Source organism: Trachypithecus francoisi, unplaced genomic scaffold, assembly GCF_009764315.1.
Source record: "Trachypithecus francoisi isolate TF-2019V2 unplaced genomic scaffold, Tfra_2.0 Lachesis_group16, whole genome shotgun sequence".
Classification (NCBI taxonomy): domain Eukaryota; kingdom Metazoa; phylum Chordata; class Mammalia; order Primates; family Cercopithecidae; genus Trachypithecus; species Trachypithecus francoisi.
The window spans coordinates 47,484,069-47,505,979 of NW_022681461.1; the positions used below are offsets into that span (position 1 = coordinate 47,484,069).

Here is a 21,911-nt window from a genome sequence, read left to right on the forward strand (position 1 = left end):
TATTTCTAACTGAATGAACAATCATCAGAGAAAGAATTGAAAATTAATGATTAAAGCAAACGCTTCAATTATTTGATAAATTAACTAGTGTGGAACATATTCAAGCAGTGCTGGAAATAAGACACTGTACATCACTGTAAACATGCAAACTATGGTAGAAATTTTGATTGCATTATACACACATTTGATCAAAACATAACATTCAAAACAGTTACCATGCTGAAGTAGCTTTGAGTTTTTAAGAAAAATTAACGTTTCATGTAAAAAAATTATTTCAAATGTTCTATTTGTATGTTATATCCATGAGATATTTAAAGTCAGTCTGATGAATTACATTTACCTTGGATAATTAAAGTTTAATCTTTTCAAACTCAAATTATTTTTAGCTGAGTCAAACATCCAAATCTAGGAATAGTTCTAATAGAAACAATTTATTGTAGTTTAGAAATATTAGCTAAATAACTACTCCAAATATTTTAAAAGCTACTATATTTTATTTATATTCATTTAATACTTTTAAAACTTAACAAATGGATTAATGTGAGTATGTCAACATTATCTTGAATGTGGAAAAACTAAAATACTGAAAAGACTAAGTGATGTCTTAGATTACACATTTAGTTGGAACTAGAGTCAAAATTGAAAAGTGTTCTAACTGTAGTTACCACCTCTGGTTCCTAGGCTGTACTGACAACAAATACCACAAAACTGTTTTGCTTTGAAAAACTAATAATTGTTTATAAATAATTTAATAAGTAGTGTTATTAATAACTTAAAGTAAAGAAGGATTGAGTATTCATGAGGATTTCTATCAGTTATCATTATTCTCTAACAACCTATCCCAAAGTATCATGACTTAAAACAACAGTTTATTATTTCTTATGATTTTGTTGGTTGACTGGGAAGTTCTTTTGTTGGTCTCTTCTGGGCAACCTCATATCCCTGGATTTTTTCAAACCGAAGGTTTCCCTATTTGGAAGATACAAAATAGCCTCACTCATAGATCGGACAATTGATCTACTACCTGTCAGCTGTAGTATCTTGGTACACTTCCACATGATACATCAACTGTGAGGTGATCCTGGAGCAGCATTCCAAGAAGGCAAAGAGAGAAGCCATAAAGCTTTAAGGCCTGGGAACTGAAATTTACACAATTCATTTCTGCTGCATTCTTTTGGGCAAAGCAAGTCACAAGCCAGACTACATTCAGAGGGTTGGGAAATGGATTCCCCTGCTTGATAAGCAGCAAAGCATTTGTGACCATAGTTAGTCTAAGATGTTAGTAAATCCAGTATTTGTTTTAAGTGATCTTTTTAAATCATTAAAATTCTTAATTAGTCACATATTTACATTATACTAGGACAATTCACATTTCCTGTAAATGTATTTTGGATACATACTCTTTGCCATTCTTACATGATTGTGTTCCTCTATAGTTTGGCATGTTATATACAAGTTTTAGTATTACTATAGTATTTCTATTAGAGCGTATAAAATAAAGCATTTAAAATATTAAAATATTCATTTTAATTATTGTTTACCATAATTATTGTAAATGTATTCTTCTTCTTTAGAATGGCACTTATTTTTATGCTGCTTTAGACCAAGGTTGAAAGGTATATTTAAACTTATTTCTATTTTTAATCTAGAATGCAACTAATGAACTCACTAAACAGTCATCAAATGTGAAGTCTTTGAAATTTGAACTCCTAGCAAAAGAAGAACACATAAAGGAAATGCATGAAAAGTATGGTCTTTGTATTTCTAGCCATTGTATTTGGTGCCACCTAGTGGCATCCAACTCTATTAAACGTGCCCCGAGAAACTGCTAATGTTAATGTTTTCCTTCCCTAGTTCATATTTAAACCTACATAAGATGAAAGTTTAAGGAATACTATGTATAGCATGATTAATGGCAAGCTATTTAGTTTTTTTATTAGAATAAGGATGAAGTTAAATGTCCCTTATTAAACATATTTAATTTTGAATAAATACAAATTAATGCCTTCGAGACTATGAATGAAAAACTTTACAATGTGGCAGTTATTTGACCCCCCCAAATATATAGATTAGTATTTGTATTGGATTTAATGCCTAAACTTATGAAGCTAAGGTATAAAAAGGAAAGTTTTGTTTGTGTTTAAAATAACTGGAGGTTATGAAAGTTTGTACTTTTTGTGTTTATCAGTAAAAAGATTTTAAATGCTGTATACCACTGAATCAAAATTATTTTCATTCTGTATCTTTCAAAGCTACACTATTGCTTAGAAATAGTAAGATGTTTAGATAGAATACCAGTTGTCTCTGATACATTTAAGATATATGTATCTCACAAACACACCTGTAGACCTCATTGTAAGTGAAGAACACTTAGAAGTGATATGAGTAGATAAAAGTCTTAGACAAAAAAGTTGGTTAATTTTTTAACTGATAATATTTGGAAGTTTATTTATTAATTAAGAGTAAGTCTTGCTTATTGTTTAACAGGGCTCTCGATTAACACTCTTTGAATTCTGGCTTCCCTACCTACTAGGCCTATGCCTAAATTCAATAATATTAAATTAGGTTCTTTTGAGGAATAAATGAGCTAATACACGTAAAGCATTTATAACAGTGACTGGAACATTGTAAGTTTTCGATACATGTTAGCTATTGTCATTCTTATTTTAGTAGCAGTAGCAGCAGCAGCAGCAGCAGCAGTAGTGGTTCTTACGGCATCTACCATTTTATACTTAATATTTCATCAACTTGTGCTAAACAGATGTGTGGATTGAATCTCAAATTATATTAAATTAGAAGATACTATGGCTAATTTAGTTTCATTACAAGAGTTTACATTTGTTTATTGAAGTATTAGATTTTTTCTTATTGTTATGCTTTTGATTATCTCTATGTATCACTTTGATTTTTCACAGCAATGTAAAAATGTAACTTGAATGAAATAGCTCTAAGTTTTCATAAGTGTTATTAAGTTTTTTCATTTCTTATATTTTTTGTTTTAATACATATATGTAATTGTATAATTACCAAGACACAACTATAGATTTTACAAGTGCTCAAAATATTAAAAGAACAATATCTTATCCAATGCAATTCATTTTACTAATTTACAGTGTCAATGTCACATAGCATTTAAAAATTAACAGTAGGTATAATATTGGATAAAACGTAAGATATCACCACTGTTAAGGTATTTTCTGTCACTCTTGATGTCACCTTTTTTTTGTCAAGGATGTCTCGAATGGAGAGGGATATAACTATGAAAAGACATTTGATAGAAGACTTGAAATTTCGACAGAAAGTAAATTTGGAAAGTAATGAGAGTTTTAGTGAAATGTTACAAAATCTTGATAAAAAGGTATCAATTTTTATCTTAACTGACACTAAAAATATCACTTCCTGTTGTATTTACTCTCTTACCACAAATATTTAGTCCTAATAAATGTATAGAAAATATTCATAGGATATATATTTACTGTTACAAAGGAACACTCTTTGCTCTGAAAGTACATTATTTATTTTAAAATTCAAGTCTCTAAAACCTCATACATAATATGGCTACACATTCTGTTTCTATTTATAAATATCCCATGAGAAGATTAAAAATCCTCAGTATTTATAGGGTACATATTACTTTTTATTCAGTATTTCATTTTATTTAAAACTCTAATCTGTGATAGAATCAAGCTTATATTTCTTAGTGAAAACTTGATTACCAATAACTATCAGAAGTTCTTTAAAATGTACTTTCTTCTTGGATATCCTTAATGCATTTTACATGGGAAGGGAGTTGTACCTGCAAAGGGAGTTGTAGTTAAAGTAGTTATGTAATATATGACCCCAAACTAGAAGGTTTTTGTTTTTGTTTTTTTTAAAAAAAAGGTGCTATTTTCACAACTCATAAAGCACCCTGTGCTTTGGCATTCACTAAATGTTATCCACACCTGAGAGAACATCTCCTTTACTTTCCTTGTTGAAAATGATAATTTAAGTATCTGTTAGGGCAAATGGATTTAAGAAAGAAACTTTTACATGAGCATGACGAATCCATATGGATTTTCTTTCTCTTCTCTTCCATACTGCCGTGCAAGTTAAAAATCACTTCCTATAGGCTTTTTCAATGTTATCCTTTCAATTTTGCTATTTTTTTAAGTTCAATAATAATTTCCTACATAGCCGTGGAATCTTTATATAAGTAACATTTATATTTAGTGGCATTAAACTGAAAAACTACTTTTTCTGTTATGCTTTGAGATACATATTATATATCTTATATCTTATAAATAAGCAATATATATATACTATTATTTTATTTCATCAAAAAGGGTATGTAATACTTATTTTAGAGAATACAGTGGAAAGTTAACTATAACTTGGTTTGTTTCAGAATCAGAACAATCATCTCCTGCCTTAGGAAGTTTAAGTTAGTAATTAATGGATATGTAGTTAACATTAATATTGTGTTATTGGGTGCATACCAATAACTAAATGAATACCAGTATTCATTTAGTTTGTGTGCAATTTTGGTTTTTGTTACTGATTTAAGGATTGTTACTTTCATTCATAATAAGAGTTCTGTAAGTATAATACTTGAATTTGATAGCGTTATGAGAAAATAAATGGAAGTAGACTCGTTCACTCATTTAGTTTCTGCTGGAACAAATACAGTATATTACTAGAACGCCTTTAACAATAATAATTACCTTTATGCTTTTAATGTAGGTAAAGACATTAACTGAAGAATGTTCCAACAAGAAGATATCAATTGATTCACTAAAGCAAAGACTTAATGTTGCTGTAAAAGAAAAGTCACAGTATGAACAGATGTATCAGAAATCTAAAGAGGAGTTAGAAAAAAAGGTATGCTTTTAAAAAGATCATTTTAGCTTAGAGATGGAATATAATGGTGTTTGTTTCATTGTTAACGTTGTTGATTTTTTTCCTTCCCCAAACCACAAGCTAGTTAAACACTTCAAATAAGTGCAAAGAGGATTTGTATCTCTACATGAAACACTAAACATTTGTTTAACATTACAGATATTTCTGTATTAGAGAAAACAGGTTTTGTTTGTCTTGATAGTTTTTAAGAAATGAAAACTATTATTGAACATTGGTATTTATACAAGTAGATATAAATTTTGTAGGCCCACTTAAACTTTCAAACTAAATGTTTCCATGTTATGTAGGGCATCTTTGGAGTCTAAAATAGCTTCCATGCTTTTAATTATTTATAATCTTTAAAAATCATAAACTAATTTTGATGATAAGTATATGAGAATGTGTACTTAGGATGTTTTACTGCAAATTAATGAAAATAATCATTAATTTTACCCAAATAATAAATACGTATATAGAGAGAATAATAAAATATTTTCCTTATTTGACATGTATAACTAACTCTTCCAAATCTGTTTATAAAATATCTTTTATTTTATGACTGCTGATCTTTTGCAGGATCTCAAGCTTACTCTCCTAGTATCAAGAATAAGTGAGACTGAATCTGCAATGGCAGACATTGAAACAGCAGCATCTAAGCAGCTTCAAGGATTAGCATTGCAAAGTGAACAGGTTCTAGAAGGTGCACAGAAGACATTGCTGTTAGCCAATGAAAAAGTGGAAGAGTTCACCAAATTCGTGAAGGTTAGAATTACTTGTCATTTACTAACTTGTACTTTACTTTAGGCAGAGTAGGCAGTAGCTTACTTGAGATGATTTAGGGAATAAAGTTTCTTTCTGCTTTTGTAACACACAAAACATCTTCTCCTACCCTATTTATCACATTGCTAATAATTCCTCCATGAAGAATTTATTTTTATAGTTTGAATTTAAAATTTTCTACCATCTTAATATTTCTTTCTTAATATCAATTTAGTTATGAAATGGTAGTAGTCAAGTCATCTGGACAGGTTTTAAGTCGAAAGAATTAAGCCATTCCCGCTCTATTCTCCTTTTGAAAATTGTTCAAGCAGGAACAACCAGAAACTTGCTCAGTGTTCAGTGATGCTAAGAGACATCTGAAGCCCAGGCCACAAACAGTCAAGACATTCGGTAGACAGAGGAATGGCACATGACAAGCAGAACAAAGAGAAGACAAACTCAAGTATCTGCAGAGGTGTACCATCTAGAAATTATCTAAAAGCTGAAGAGCCCTAGAAAGCCTTCATTCCCCTAGACTTAGAAGTTAATAACATTTTATGCCACTATTAAGAGTATTCCACTTAGAGGAAATTCCTTACTTTGCTTCTTTGGAAATCATAGATACCTTGGGAGTTTTCTCATTTTAAAAATATCTACAAAATGAATTGATAAAACATTTTATCTCCTTTATCTCTTTTAATGAATATTTCAACTGGTGTGAAGTCAAGCCAATAATGCCTGCCTCTGAGGATCCTAAATGATTGCAAAGTATTAATTTTAGTAAATGTAATTTACCTTTTCCAGATTCAAAATATTTTTTCTAAATGCTTGGTGAATTCACTGTTTAACTTATAGTGAACACTTTCATTAAATATTGTGACTTATACACTGCTGGTGGGAATGTAAATTAGTTCAGCCACTATGGAAAGCAGTTTGAAAATTCTCAAAAAGTGAAAAACAGAACTACCATTTGACCCAGCAATCCCATTATTGGGTACATAACCAAAATAATAGAAATCCTTCTATCATAAAGACACATGCATGCGTATGTTCATTGCGGCACTGTTAACAATAGCAAAGATATGGAATCAACCTAAATGCCCATCAACAATAGACTAGATTAAGAAATTGTGGTACATATACACCATAGGATACTACACAGCCATAGAGAAGAATGAGATCAAGTCCCTTGCAGCAACTTGAATGGAGCTGGAGGCCATTATCCTAAGTGAACTAACACACGAAGAAAAAACCAGCACCACATGTTCTCACTTATAAGTGGAAGCTAAACACTGAGTGCACATGGACACAAAGAAGGGAACAATAGACATCGGGGCCTACTTGAGGGTGAGGGTGGGAGGAGGGTGAGGATTGAAAGTCTACCTATTGGGTACTATGTTTATTGCCTGGGTGATGAAATAATATGTACATCAAACCCCTGCAACACAAAATTGATCTACAGAACCAACCTGCACATGTATCCCTGAAACTAAAATAAAAGCTATATATATATAGTCATTATTTTACTCATGAGGTAGAACCATTTTTATTATGAGTATTACCTTCATAAACCTTGGTTTTTGTTTTATATTCAACTTAGCATTTTGTTTGTGGAGCTTTTGGCTAAGATATAAAATATGAAATATGTAATTATGAGATTTATTCAAAATACTAATCATTGTTTTTCCTTGAAATACTCTTTGAATGTGGCACTTTAAAAAAGAAGGATGAATGAGAATCAGAAGTTTTCACAATAGAAATATTAATTTCATGACTGTATATCTGATTATCATATTCTAGATGAAGTTTCATGACTTCCATGATAAGGTAAATGGGTATATTTCTCCATACAAAGTAGTTTAGCAAAAATTATCTTTAAGAAACTTTTCTTTATATCCAATGATATAAATAGTATTTAATGATGAAGTGAGTATCTAAACTGTAATTATTCAAGAGTAACGTTAGTCCTTCATATTGTTCACCAACAATGATATTGAGTAGATGTCTTAATAGATAAATTCAGGATTGCTGTGGTTTCATGACTTTTTAATTTGAATAATGTTTTAAAGATTATATAATAGGGAAAGATGACAAATATGGACAGACTGTCTTCGGTACTCTTTCAGAATTTTTACACTTTGTTTCAGTTTGGTATTTGGATTACCTGCATCAGAATCCTGTTTCTATTGCATTTAAATATAATACAGAATACTGGGCCCCAAATCTGTTGAATCAAAATCCTGTTTGGAGTGGAGCCTAATCTGCATTTTACAAGTTAACTAAGTGATTATTATACATAATAAAGTTTTAGTAGCACTTCCTTACATTGTTTTTAAGAATTGAATTCAAATAACAATACATATAAATTTGGCATTTAGTAACGCCATTTATAACTCATGATTTCCAATGGCAATTTGACATCTGTTTTTCTTAACTGTGTCTTAGTGCCAATATATAGTTGCTATTGGCACCATGTCTGCTGTATAACCTATTTTTCAAATAAAGGGACACCAGCAAATTAATGCCAAAACCATATATTGATGGCAAAGACTGGATATTTGGGTCTTAAGAAAGGCATGATTATCATCTTTCTTTTCCTTGCACATACGGCTGTAGGTCTAGGCAGAAATGCTTAGGACCCACCATCTGAAGCAGCATATCATCAATGACTCCCTAAATACTACCACATTAGGTGCATTAGATCAATGCTTCCTCCTTTTTAAATACTTAAGACCTTCCATAACTGGGTGTTATCCTGCTGAAATCTAATCTTTTCCACTACTCTTTCACCCATATTGTGCTTATTCCTGCCTTTGCTCAAGTTTTCTTTCTCACCCAAAATGCCTTCCCCTCTTTGTTCTCTCCTTCAGATTTAACTCTGGGCCTTCCTCTGTCATGAATCTGTCCTTTAACTCTGTAGTTGATAGAGCCCAACTCTGCCATTTACTAATGCTCTGACTTCAGGATAGTGACTGAATCCTCTGTGCCTCAGTTTCCCCATCTGTAGAATGAGTTTAATAATGGAACATAAGCGAAGTGAGGATTTAAATAAGTTATCATAGCTAAAGATCAGAACAGTGCCTAATTGCTATCTCAGTATCAGCTATTATTATCAGTAGTAGTAATAGCAGTAGTAGTACGGCTCTGACTCATCTCCTGAACATTTATTATATGTGCATTAACACAATCGTAAACTTGTATTTTTCTTTCTGTTTCAAATAAATTAAAGCCAACTTGAGGAAAGGAATATTGTCATTTGTTGTCTTCAGGGTACTGTTACATAACAGGGCTCATTAAATTCTTGAGGAATTGGTTTATATCTGCTTCAGGAATGGTACTGGACATGTAGTCACTGCTCAAATGGAAAACTCTGTGAACAGTGAGAACTATGCGCATTCCTTAATGAGCATAGTTAAGGAATGCACATAGTACCTACATGGAACATTATGATCACCAGGACTCATTCTATGCAGAGCTTATTAGGGTATCATGTACACAAAAGTACTTAATAAATATTAGTAGTAGTATTAATAGTAATAATGTTTGTTCTGGCCCTGTTGTGGAATCTATGTTCCCTTTAGTCTTTTCATTTATTCATAGGGCGCAACCAGATTATGGAAGAGGTGGAGTGGCCATCTGTTCTAGATCTAGTCTTGAATATGGAATTCGGCCCTGGGGTGAAATCAAGTACTTTGAGCATCTGGCTAGATATATGTGGCAGAGCTGAGGCTTTGAATTCTCCTAATAACTGAATAAAACACACAAGGGAAATTTCTAGAAGTATTTGCTCAGTTTGACTCAGCCCTGATAGAAGCTTGTTAATGTGCCTGTATGTGCGAGTCATATGCCAGGCTCCATCTTTTCAGTGGAATTTGTTAGCTATGAAATAAATACCAGCCGAAAAACAATATTTAGCTGGAAGCATAAATGGTTTCATTCAATATGTACTTGCTTTGGTAAGATTCAGTAAGATGCTTTTGGTATATAAATTTCTTGCTTCTTTAGCGAATACATTTGTGTAGCATTAGAATTTTATTTTTACACATACAATTGTTAATAACTTGGCACTTTTAAGATTTATACCTGATGTAAACGATGAGTTGATGGGTGCTAATGAGTTGATGGGTGCAGCACACCAACATGGCACAAGTATACATATGTAACAAACCTGCACGTTATGCACATGTACCCTAGAACTTAAAGTATAATAATAATAATAAATACATATATATTTTAAATAAATAAAAATAAAATACAACAACAACAACAAAAAAAGATTTATAAATAGGTCTATGATACAATTCAACTTGAATTAACTCTTTTCACCCTGTCATTATAATGAAAAAAGAAATGACAGCTGTGTTTAGAGAAAGGTTTCATAATACAAATGTTTCCTTATTTGGAAAACTTTAAAGTATGTAAATTATATCTCAATAAAGCTGTTTAAAAACCTGTTTTTTAAAAATTCATTTTTTTAAATCCCAAAAACCATGATGGCAATAGTGACTCCGGAGTATTTCAGCCACCAATTTTCACCTTCCTCACAATATAATCTTACTGAAAAAAGTCCAAGCAATCCATAATGATTCGGTGAAACTAAAAGTTATATGTATCACAGACAAAGACTCATGATAAAGAGTGGAAAACTAAATTTAATAAGACAGAAATGAGATCGCTTACTGTATTTTCCACAAACATTATTGGTGACTGGTTACAATATAGTAATTGAAAAGTAAAGTAAATTATGTTGATATGTATATCCAAAAAGCATTCATATTTTGATAATATCCTCAGATATTGGGATAATTCCTAGCTCATGATATCCCAAGAATTGCAAGAAAGCTGACATCAGTTTTTGGAAATTCAGTTAACATTTATTGAATGCTTACTTTGTGCCATACAGTGTTTTTACTTACCTTGATAATAAGTGTTAGCTATGGATCATTATTCAACTGATATGAGTAGAGTGACACTTTTTAAAACTTACAGTGTTTTTAGCAAATTATAATTTAAAGCATTTTTCAAAGCCCTTTGGGGGCTTTAGAGTTGCTCAGAGAGCAACTGAGCAGATTCTGAATTGGTAATAGAAGGCAATTTTGTAACAGATAAGAGGGAAGTAAAGATAAAAGCCAGATGGAAGTAGCACCCAGTGTTGAAAACAGGCTGATTTATTTATTTTAAAAAAGAGGAAAGTAAAGCTGAGACCCAACATGTAAATCCAAGGAAAGTGTGATCTTAAAAAAATAAAAAGTTAGCTTTGATATATGGGTGGCAGGTAAAACATTTCAGTGAACCTAGCACAGTGAAGGCTCTACTATATATGAAAGATACACTTTGGAAGGGAAAATGACCATTCATGCATTATGAAGTATATTTCAACCAAACAACGTACTATTTTCTAATAATCAGTGCATCAGAATTGAAGGTATATGGAATATATCATATAGTAACAACACTACTCATTATGTAGGCCACCTAGCATTGCTTATACTTCATTTAGGTACCTTTTTAATGACACTTACATGGTACATGAGGGTTGATCTTGGAATTCTGTATTATTCATACCTATTTAGAAATTCTGTTGGGATGAGTAAGATGTAGGAATGAATATTCAAATAGATCTCAGAAGCCAATTGGAACATATTAGAGTCACCCACCCAAATGATTTGTATCTCATTTTAGAATGCTAGTCATACAGCTTAGCACCCGGATTATTATCTTTCTCTCTGACACAATTCTGTTATGACTTATGGTGACTTCATATACCATGTAAGCCATCCAATCCCCTATTGGATATTCCCTTTCTATTCTTCAGCATCCTCATTTCCAGTGATTATTCCCATCATCATACCCCTGATCTATGGTTCTCAACTACGGATCACCACCTACCTTAGGGAGCATTTGGAAATGTATGTGTGTGCTTTGTGTTACACTGACTGGTAGATGCTGCTAGCATTCAATACCCAGGAACCAGGGTGGTTAAAAGTTCTGCATTGGGAAGAAAAATCTCATACAGTGAAAAATTGTCATTTTTCCCAAATGCCAAAAATGTTCCTACTAAGAAACACTACCCTTGGGCTTGTCATTACGAATAACTGAATTCCAAAATCTCCATTTCCAGCATTTTATTCTTTGACCACTATTTCTTTTTGTGCTCATAGTGCAACAATTTTTGACCTGATCATAACTCAAATTCACTGGCCTTACCACTTTTTCACTAATTACTACCACCCTCCTTCCCCTTGTGTCCTTACTTCTCTCCTCATGCAGCATGGATTCTGTGTTTTATCATAGTCAGTTTCTTGCATATATCCTCAACTTCCTTATATGTCCCTTTGTCATATTCATGTGGAAAAAACTCACACCTACTTTATTTTGAATCTCTGCCTACTTCCCACCTGAACCCAAGGAAGTAAATGTGATTAAATAAAAACATAACCATGCTGATTTATCTTCATTTAAACAGATGACCAAGAACTTCAGGTGGGCTCTCAGCACTATGTGATAATCCTATTACATAGTTCCCAGTGCATTCAGGCTCCACGTTTCCCAGTCATTCTGCTCTCTTCTCAAACCTCCAGCATCCTCTGCTTAGCCACTCAATCTCAGCTGCTGCTTTCACTGAGAAAACAGAAGCAACCCAGAGATAATTTCCTCCTTTTTTCATTACCTTTATTTTTCACATTCCTCCCAAATCTGTACGCACATACTGTCCCTTCCCTCATGTTACTGGGAATGAACCATTTGCATACCTGTCTAAAGCTAATAGCTCACTTTGCACACTGGATTTTATCTCCTCATTATTCCCAAGGACTTTGGCCCTGTAGTTTCAACCCTACACTTTGTATCACCAATATTCCTTCTATATTGGATCACTTTCATTAGCAAACACACACCATTTACCAAAAAAAAAAAAAAAACAACTCTTCATTTGACTCTGTGTCTCCTCTAACTGCTGACTCATTTTTCTCCTCCTTTATGTAGCAAAACACCTCAAAAGTGATACCTTTTCTCTACCCACTTTCTTATCTTCCATTCTGTTTTGAACCTTCTCCAATTAGGCTTTCAATCTTATTATCCCTCCAAAGTAGTTTATTCAAAGTCACCAGTAACCTCCATATTGCCCAATCTGTGTTCAGTTCTCAGTTCTGATCTTATTTGAACCCTTGGGAACATTTGATATTGTTGATCACTCCTTCCTCCTTGAGGCACTTTTTTAAAGCCTTCCTTTACTACACTGTATTGGTTTTCGTTACCACATTAGCTAGTCTTCTCTGACTTCTTTGCTAGTTCTCATTCTCTTCCTGACAGACATAAGTGTTGGAGTTTCCTAGGGTTCAGTCTTTATACCTTTCCTCTTCATTATCGATACTCAGTCTCTAGACAGTCTCTACCAACACTGTAATTTAAAATGCCATATTCTGACCTATGACTCCCTAATATATATCTGTTCTCATCCTGTCCTTGAAACTATTGATTTTTAAATCTTCCTGCCTACTTGTGATTTTCACTTGGATGTCTAATAGGCATCTCAAACTTAACATGTACAAAAAAGTTAAAAAAAATTATTTTGCTTCTCCTAGCTTTTTTTCTCTCAGAAAAATATTTTCACTAGTCATCCAGATGATTAGGCTCCAAATCTGCAATCATCTTTGGGTGTTCCCTTTCTCTCACATTGCATTTCTAATACTTCAAATCTTGTCTGCTCCTGTTTGAAAATAGACCCAGGATTCTGCTACTTGTCACCACTGCTATGGTTACCATCATTTCTTGCTTGCACTTATGCATTGGTCTCCTCCTTCAGCTCTTGATCCAGAACAGTCTTTTCTCCATCTGTTGGCAGAATGATCCTTTTAAAATGGAAAACATGGCCAGGCACAGTGGCTCATGCCTATAATCCTAGCACTTTGGGAGGCCAAGGTGGGTGGATCACTTGAAGTCAGGAGTTCGAAACCAGCCTGGTCAACATGGTGAAACCCCATCTCTACTAAAAATACAAAAATTAGCCAGGTGTGGTGGCAGGCGCCTGTAATCCCTGCTAGGAAAGCTGAGGCAGGAGAATTGCTTGAACCTGGGAGGCGGAGATCACAGTGAGCCAAGATCGCGCCACTGCACTCTAGCCTGGGTGACAGAGTGAGACTCCGCCTCAAAAAAAAAAAAAAAAGGGAAAATATCCAATCACTCCCTTGCTGTAGTCCCATGGCATGACTCCTTATTACTCAAGAAAATGGAAAACCTTGACTGCCCATAAAGGACTCCATGACTAATTTTATTGTTACTTCTGCAACTTTGCTTTCTACTACTTTTTACCTCACTATTCCACTTTAGTCTTTCTTTCTGACTGACTTTCTTGCTCTTTTTTGAACACTGCAGGCCTTCTTGCCTCTCAAGGTCTTTGTCCTCTTCTTCCATATATTCAAGCAGTTTGTTTTGTCACTTGTTGAGGTCTCTTTGCCCGTCAAATTTCAAACATATGAAACAATGGAAAACAAGCTAGTAAAACCTGTAAGCTGGTTAAATCTAAATCATTGTTGACCTTAACGATTACAGTATTAGAAATGGGGGTAATGGGTTGGTTGGAAGAGTTAAGTTTCCTTTTTGCTTTGGTGGAACAGTATGGAGTATGAGAAACTCTAGATATTGATTCAAAATATAATATTAAATATATATTTGAAATATTTAAAGATGGCCATAAGAATAAAAATATTTAATTTGTAAAGAATATGATGGAAAAAGGAAATAAAGAAAGCTCCATCAATATAACACAAGCCAGGAAATAAAAAAGAAAGGAGAGAAGGAATGAGCAGGGAAAGAAGGAAGGGAGGGAACAATAAGAAAAATAGTAAATAGGCCGGGCGCAGTGGCTCACGCCTGTAATCCCAGCACTTGGGGAGGCCAAGGCAGGCGGATCACGAGGTCAGGAGATCGAGACCGTCCTGGCTAACATGGTGAAACCCCATCTCTACTAAAAATACAAAAAAAATGCCAGGTGTGGTGGCGGGCGCCTGTAGTCCCAGCTACTCAGGAGGCTGAGGCAGGAGAATGGCCTGAACCCAGGAGGCGGAGCTTGCAGTGAGTCAAGGTGGCGCCACTGCACTCCAGCCTGGGCAAGAGAGTGAGACTCCACCTCAAAAAACAAACAAACAAACAAAGAAAAATAGTAAATAAAGAAAATAGAGGCCGGGTGCGGTGGCTCACGTCTGTAATCCCAGCACTTTGGGAGGCCAAGGCGGGCGGATCACGAGGTCAGGAGATGGAGACCATCCTGGCTAATAAGGTGATACCCCCTCTCTACTAAAAACACAAAAAAATTAGCCCGGCTTGATGGCGGGCACCTGTAGTCGCAGGTACCCGGGAGGCTGAGGCAGGAGAATGGCGTGAACCCAGGGGGCAGAGCTTGCAGTGAGCCATAGCTATTCCTTAAATATAGATATACCTCATTTTATTGTGTTTTGCCCTATTGCACTTCTCGGATACTGTGTTTCTTACAAATTGAAGATTTGTGGCATCCCTGCCTCAAGCAAATCTATCAGCTCTATTTTTTTTTTCCCCACAGTATGTGCTCACTTGGTGTCTCTGTCACATTTTGGTAACTATTGCAATATTTCAAACTTGCTCATTATTATTCTATCTGTTATGGTGGTCTTTGATCATTAATCTTTGATGTTATTATTTTAATTGTTTTGAGGTGCCATGAGCTGAACCCATATTAATTAGGCAGTGAACTTGATAGATAAATATTTTGTGTGTTCTGACTGTTCTGCCCAACTGTCTTTTCCCCCATCTTACTCCCTCTCCCTGAGCCTCCTATTTCCTGAGACTCAACAATATTGCAGTCAGGCCAACTAATAATTCTATAGTGACCTCTAAGTGTTCAAATGAAAGGAAGAGTCACATATCTTTCTCTTTAAATCAAAAGCTAGAAATCAGAAGCTAGAAAAACTTAGTGAGGAAGGCATGTCAAAAGCTGAGATAGGCTGAAACTAGGCCTTTTGCAAAGGAAAAGCTACCCAAGGAAATAAAAAACGCTACTCATGAATACACAAATGATAAGACAGTGAAACAGCGTTATTGCTGATATACAGAAAGTTTTAGTGGTCTGGATGAAAGATTAAACCAGTCACAACAGTTTCTTAAACTAAAGCTTAATCCAGAGAAAGGCCCTGTCTTCAGTTCTTCAAAGGATGAGAGAGGTGAGGAAGCAGCGGAAAACCTTGAAGCTACCTGAGGTTTAAGGAAGGAAGCCATCTACATAACCTAAAAATCAGGTAAGTGCTGATGTAGAAGCTGCAGCAAGTTATCCAAGAGATATAGGTAAGATCACTGATGAAAATGACTACATTCGGCCGGGCGCGGTGGCTCAAGCCTGTAATCCCAGCACTTTGGGAGGCCGAGACGGGCGGATCACGAGGTCAGGAGATCGAGACCATCCTGGCTAACACGGTGAAACCCCGTCTCTACTAAAAATACAAAAAAAAACTAGCCGGGCGAGGTGGCGGGCGCCTGTGGTCCCAGCTACTCGGGAGGCTGAGGCAGGAGAATGGCGTAAACCCGGGAGGCGGAGCTTGCAGTGAGCTGAGATCCGGCCACTGCACTCCAGACGGGCGACAGAGCAAGACTCCGTCTCAAAAAAAAAAAAAAAGAAAATGACTACATTCAACAACATATTTTCTATGTAGACAAAACAGCCTTCTTTTGGAGGAAGATGGCATCTAGGAGAAAGCTGGAAAGGATAAGTCAATGCCTGGCTTCAAAGAACAGGCTGAGTCTCTTGTTAGGGGCTAATGTAGCTGGGGACTTTAAGTTGAAGCCAATGCTCACTTCACATTCCAAAAATCCTAGGACCCTTAAGAATTATGCTAAATCTACTGTGCCTATGCTCTATAAAGGGAACAGCAAAGCCTAAATGACAACACCTGTATTTGCAGCATAGTTTACTGAATATTTTAGGCCCACTGTTGAGACCTACAGCTTAGAAGAAAAGATTGCTCTCAAAATATTGCTCCTCGTTGACAATGCACCTAGTCATCCAAGAGCTTTGATGGAGATGTACATTGAGATTAATGCTGTTTTCATGCCTGCTCATATAGTATCCATTCTTCAGCTCATGGTTCAGGGAGCAATTTCAGCTTTAAAGTTGAAGACTTAAAGTCTTATTATTTAAGAAATACATTTCACAAGGCATAGCTTCCATACATGGTGATTCCTCTGATGGAGCTGGCCAAAGTAAATGGCAAACCTTCTGGAAAGAATTCACTATTCTAGATGCCATTTAAGAATATTAATGATTCATGGGAGGAGGTCAAAATAGCAGCATTGCAGGAGTTTGAATGAAGTTGATTCCAACTTTCATGGATAACTTTGAGGGGTTCAAGACGTTAGTGGAGGAAGAAACTGCAGATGTGGTAGAAATAGCAAGTGAACTAAAATTAGAAATGGAGCCCAATATGTGACTGAATTGCTGCAATCTCATGATAAAGCCTGAATGGATGAGGAGTTGCCTCTTAGGGATGAGTAAAGAAAGTGGTTTCCTGAGACGAAATCTACTCCTGGTGAAAATGCTGTGAACATTGTTCAAATGACAACAAAAGATTTAGAATATTCCATAAACTCAGTTGATAAAGCAGTGGCAGGGTTTGAGAGGATTGACTCCAGTTTTGAAAGAAGTTGTACTGTAGTAAAATGCTGCCAAACAGCAACACATGCTATAGAGAAATCTTTCATGAAAGGAAGAATCAATGAATATGGCAAGTTTCATTGTTGTCTTAAAGAAATTGCCACAGCCAGCCCAACCTTCAGCAACCATCACCCTAATTTGTCAGCAATTATCAATCTTGAGGCAGGACTCTCCACTAGCAAAGTTATTACAACGTACTGAAGGCTCAGCTGATCATTACCATTTTTAGTAATAAGTTATTTTTAGTTAATATATGTAAATTTCTTAGACATAATGCTATTGAACACTTATAAACATAATTTTACATTCACTGGGAAACCAAAAACATTGTGTGACTCACTTTATTGTGATATTTGCTTTATTGTGGTGGTCTGAAGTGGAACCCACGATATGTCTGAAGTATGCCTGTATTTTAGTTATTAACCTCTATCAGATATGTGATTTGCAAATATTTGTCTTCCGTTTTGTAGGTTACCTTTTCACTGTTTGCTGTGCAGAAGCTTTTTAGTTTGATATAGTCCTACTTATTTATTTTTGATTATGTTGTCTTTGCTTTTGATGTCATTTCTAAAAAATCTTTGCCCCAGACCAGTGTCATAGAGATTTTAAAAAATGTTTTCTTGTAGGAGTTTTTTTTTTTTTTTTTAAGAGATGGGGTCTCACTCTGTTGCCCAGGCTGGACTCTCAACTCCTGGACTCAAGCGTCTTCTAGTAATTTTATGCTTTCAGGTCTGATACTTAAGTCTTTGATCCCTCTTGAGCTGATTTTTGTGTGTAGTGTAAGAGGAGCCTAATTTCAGTTTTTTTGCATTTGGATATCCAGTTATCTAGCACCATTTATTGGAGAGACTATCCTTTCACCCTTGAAAGGATATCAAGGTATCACCCTTGATCACCCTTGTCGACTATATGTGTAGATTTATTACTGGGTTGGTTCTCTATTCTGTTCTATTGGTCTATATGTCTGTCTTTATGCCAGTATCATACTCTTTTGAATATTGTAGGCTTGTTGTATGTTAAAAAATAGGCTAAGGAGTTTAGTACAGACTTCTCCAAAACACACAAATGACCAGCAAAAACAAACTCAATGTCACTTATCAGGGAAATGCGAATCAATGCCACAGTGAGATAACACATCACCCTTGTCAGGATGGCAGCTATTTAAAAAAAGATAAGAAGTGTGAGTGAGGATGTGGTGTAACTGGACCCTTTGTACACTGTTGGTGGGAATGCAAAGTGGTGTAGCTGCTATGGAAAACAGTGTGGAGATTCCTCCAAAGGTTAAAAAGAGAACTACCATTGGACTCAGCAATTCCACTTCTGGGTATTTATCCAAAAGAAGTGAAATCGTGATGTTGAATGGATGTTAGGACACCTGTGTCCATTGCAGGACTGGTCACAACAGCCAAGATGTAGAAACAATCTATTTCTTTTTTTTTTTTTTTTCAGATGTTAGTTCTGAGTGTCCACTGTTTATTTGTTGTTCTTTTTATTTTTTATTTTATTTATTTTTTCATTATTTTTTCTTTTTTTTAAATTATACTTTAAGTTCTAGGGTACATGTGCATAACGTGCAGGTTTGTTACATATGTATACTTGTGCCATGTTGGTGTGCTGCACCCATCAACTCGTCAGCACCCATCAATTCGTCGTTTATATCAGGTATAACTCCCAATGCAATCCCTCCCCCCTCCCCCCTCCCCATGATAGGCCCCGATGTGTGATGTTCCCCTTCCCGAGTCCAAGTGATCTCATTGGTCAGTTCCCACCTATGAGTGGGAACATGCGGTGTTTAGTTTTCTGTTCTTGTGATAGTTTGCTAAGAATGATGGTTTCTAGCTGCATCCATGTCCCTACAAAGGACGCAAACTCGTCCTTTTTTATGGCTGCATAATATTCCATGGTGTATATGTGCCACATTTTCTTAATCCAGTCTGTCACAGATGGACATTTGGGTTGATTCCAAGTCTTTGCTATTGTGAATAGTGCCGCAATAAACATACGTGTGCATGTGTCTTTATAGCAGCATGATTTATAATCCTTTGGGTATATACCCAGTAGTGGGATGGCTGGGTCATATGGTACATCTAGTTCTAGATCCTTGAGGAATTGCCATACTGTTTTCCATAATGGTTGAACTAGTTTACAATCCCACCAACAGTGTAAAAGTGTTCCTATTTCTCCACATCCTCTCCAGCACCTGTTGTTTCCTGACTTTTTAATGATTGCCATTCTAACTGGTGTGAGATGGTATCTCATTGTGGTTTTGATTTGCATCATTTTTTTATTATTATACTTTAAGTTCTAGGGTACATGTGCACAACATGCAGGTTTGTTACATATGTATACATGTGCCATATTGGTGTGCTGTACCCATTAACTCATCATTTACATTAGGTATATCTCCTAATGCCATCCCTCCCCCCTGTCCCCTCCCCACAATAGGCCCTGGTGTGTGATGTTCCCCTTCCCAAGTCCAAGTGATCTCATTGTTCAATTCTCACCTATGAGTGAGAACAGGTGGTGTTTGGTTTTCTGTTCTTGCAATAGTTTGCTGAGAATGATGGTTTCCAGCTTCATCCATGTCCCGACAAAGGACACAAATTCATCCTTTTTTATGGCTGCATAGTATTCCATGGTGTATATGTGCCACATTTTCTTAATCCAGTCTGTCACAGATGGACATTTGGGTTGATTCCAAGTCTTTGCTATTGTGAATAGTGCTGCAATAAACATATGTGTGCATGTATCTTTATAGCGGCATGATTTATAATATTTTGGGTATATAACCAGTAATGGGATGGCTGGGTCAAATGATATTTCTAGTTCTAGATCCTTGAGGAATCCACACTGTTTTCCAGAGTGTTTGAACTAGTTTACAGTCCCAGCAACAGTGTAAAAGTGTTCCTGTTTCTCCACATCCTCTCCAGCACTTGTTGTTTCCTGATTTTTTAAATGATCGCCATTCTAACTGGTGTGAGATGGTATCTCATTGTGGTTTTGATTTGCATTTCTCTGATGGCGAGTGATGATGAGCATTTTTTTGTGTGTCTGTTGGCTGTATAAATGTCTTCTTTTGAGAAGTGTCTGTTCATATCCTTTGCCCACTTTTTGATGGGGTTGTTTGCTTTCTTCTTGTAAATTTCTTTGAGTTCTTTGTAGGTTCTGGTTATTAGCCCTTTCTCAGATGAGTAGATTACAAAAATTTTCTCCCATTCTGTAGATTACCTGTTCACGCTGATGGTAGTTTCTTTTGCTGTGCAGAAGCTCTTTAGTTTAATGAGATCCCATTTGTCAATTTTGGCTTTTGTTGCCGTTGCTTTTGGTGTTTTAGACATGAAGTCCTTGCCCATGCCTATGTCCTGAATGGTATTACCTAGGTTTTCTTCTAGGGATTTTATGATTTTAGGTCTAATATTTAAGCCTCTAATCCATCTTGAATTAATTTTCGTATAAGGAGTAAGGAAAGGATCCAGTTTTAACTTTCTACTTATGGCTAGCCAATTTTCCCAGCACCATTTATTAAATAGGGAATCCTTTCCCCATTTCTTGTTTTTCTCAGGTTTGTCAAAGATCAGATGGCTGTAGATGTGTGGTATTATTTCTGAGGGCTCTGTTCTGTTCCATTGGTGTATATCTCTGTTTTGGTACCTGTATATGCTGTTTGGTATCTGTATATGCTGTTTTGATTACTGTAGCCTTGTAGTATAGTTTGAAGTCAGGTAGCGTGATGCCTCCAGCTTTGTTCTTTTGGCTTAGGATCGTCTTGGCAATGCGGAGTCATTTTTGGTTCCATATGAACTTTAGAGCAGTTTTTTCCAATTCTATGAAGAAACTCATTGGTAGCTTAATGGGGATGGCATTAAATCTATAAATTACCTTGGGCAGTATGGCCATTTTCACAATATTGATTCTTCCTATCCGTGAGCATGGTATGTTCTTCCATTTGTTTGTGTCCTCTTTTATTTCACTGAGCAGTGGTTTGTAGTTCTCCTTGAAGAGGTCCTTTACATCCCTTGTAAGTTGGATTCTTAGGTATTTTATTCTCTTTGAAGCTATTGTGAATGGGAGTTCATTCATGATTTGGCTCTCTGTTTGTCTGTTACCGGTGTGTAAGAATGCTTGTGATTTTTGCACATGGATTTTGTATCCTGAGACTTTGCTGAAGTTGCTTATCAGCTTAAGGAGATTTTGGGCTGAGACGATAGGGTTTTCTAAATATACAATCATGCCATCTGCAAACAGGGACAATTTGACTTCTTCTTTTCCTAACTGAATACCCTTGATTTCTTTCTCTTGCCTGATTGCCCTAGCCAGAACTTCCAACACCATGTTGAAGAGGAGTGGTGAGAGAGGGCATCCCTGTCTTGTGCCAGTTTTCAAAGGGAATGCTTCCGGTTTTTGCCCATTCAGTATGATGTTGGCTGTGGGTCTGTCATAAATAGCTCTTATTATTTTGAGATACGTTCCATCCATACCGAATTTATGGAGAGTTTTTAGCATGAAAGGCTGTTGAATTTTGTCAAAGGTCTTTTCTGCATCTATTGAGATAATCCTGTGGTTTTTGTCTTTGGTTCTGTTTATATGCTGGATTACG

At 35.4% G+C, this 21,911-nt stretch overlaps 1 protein-coding gene across 3 annotated transcripts in view; it reads left to right on the forward strand.

Moving 5' to 3' along the window:
- CNTLN (centlein) overlaps positions 1–21,911 on the forward strand; it is a 421,157-nt gene that overhangs the window by 365,666 nt on the left and 33,580 nt on the right. For 2 of the 3 annotated variants that reach the window (XM_033237412.1, XM_033237413.1), the window contains exons 20-23: positions 1,650–1,747; positions 3,232–3,358; positions 4,723–4,860; positions 5,455–5,640. In XM_033237412.1, coding sequence (XP_033093303.1) covers positions 1,650–1,747; positions 3,232–3,358; positions 4,723–4,860; positions 5,455–5,640 — 549 coding nt within the window. The remainder of the gene's footprint in view (positions 1–1,649; positions 1,748–3,231; positions 3,359–4,722; positions 4,861–5,454; positions 5,641–21,911) is intronic. The other variant, XM_033237414.1, reaches the window with a different exon arrangement.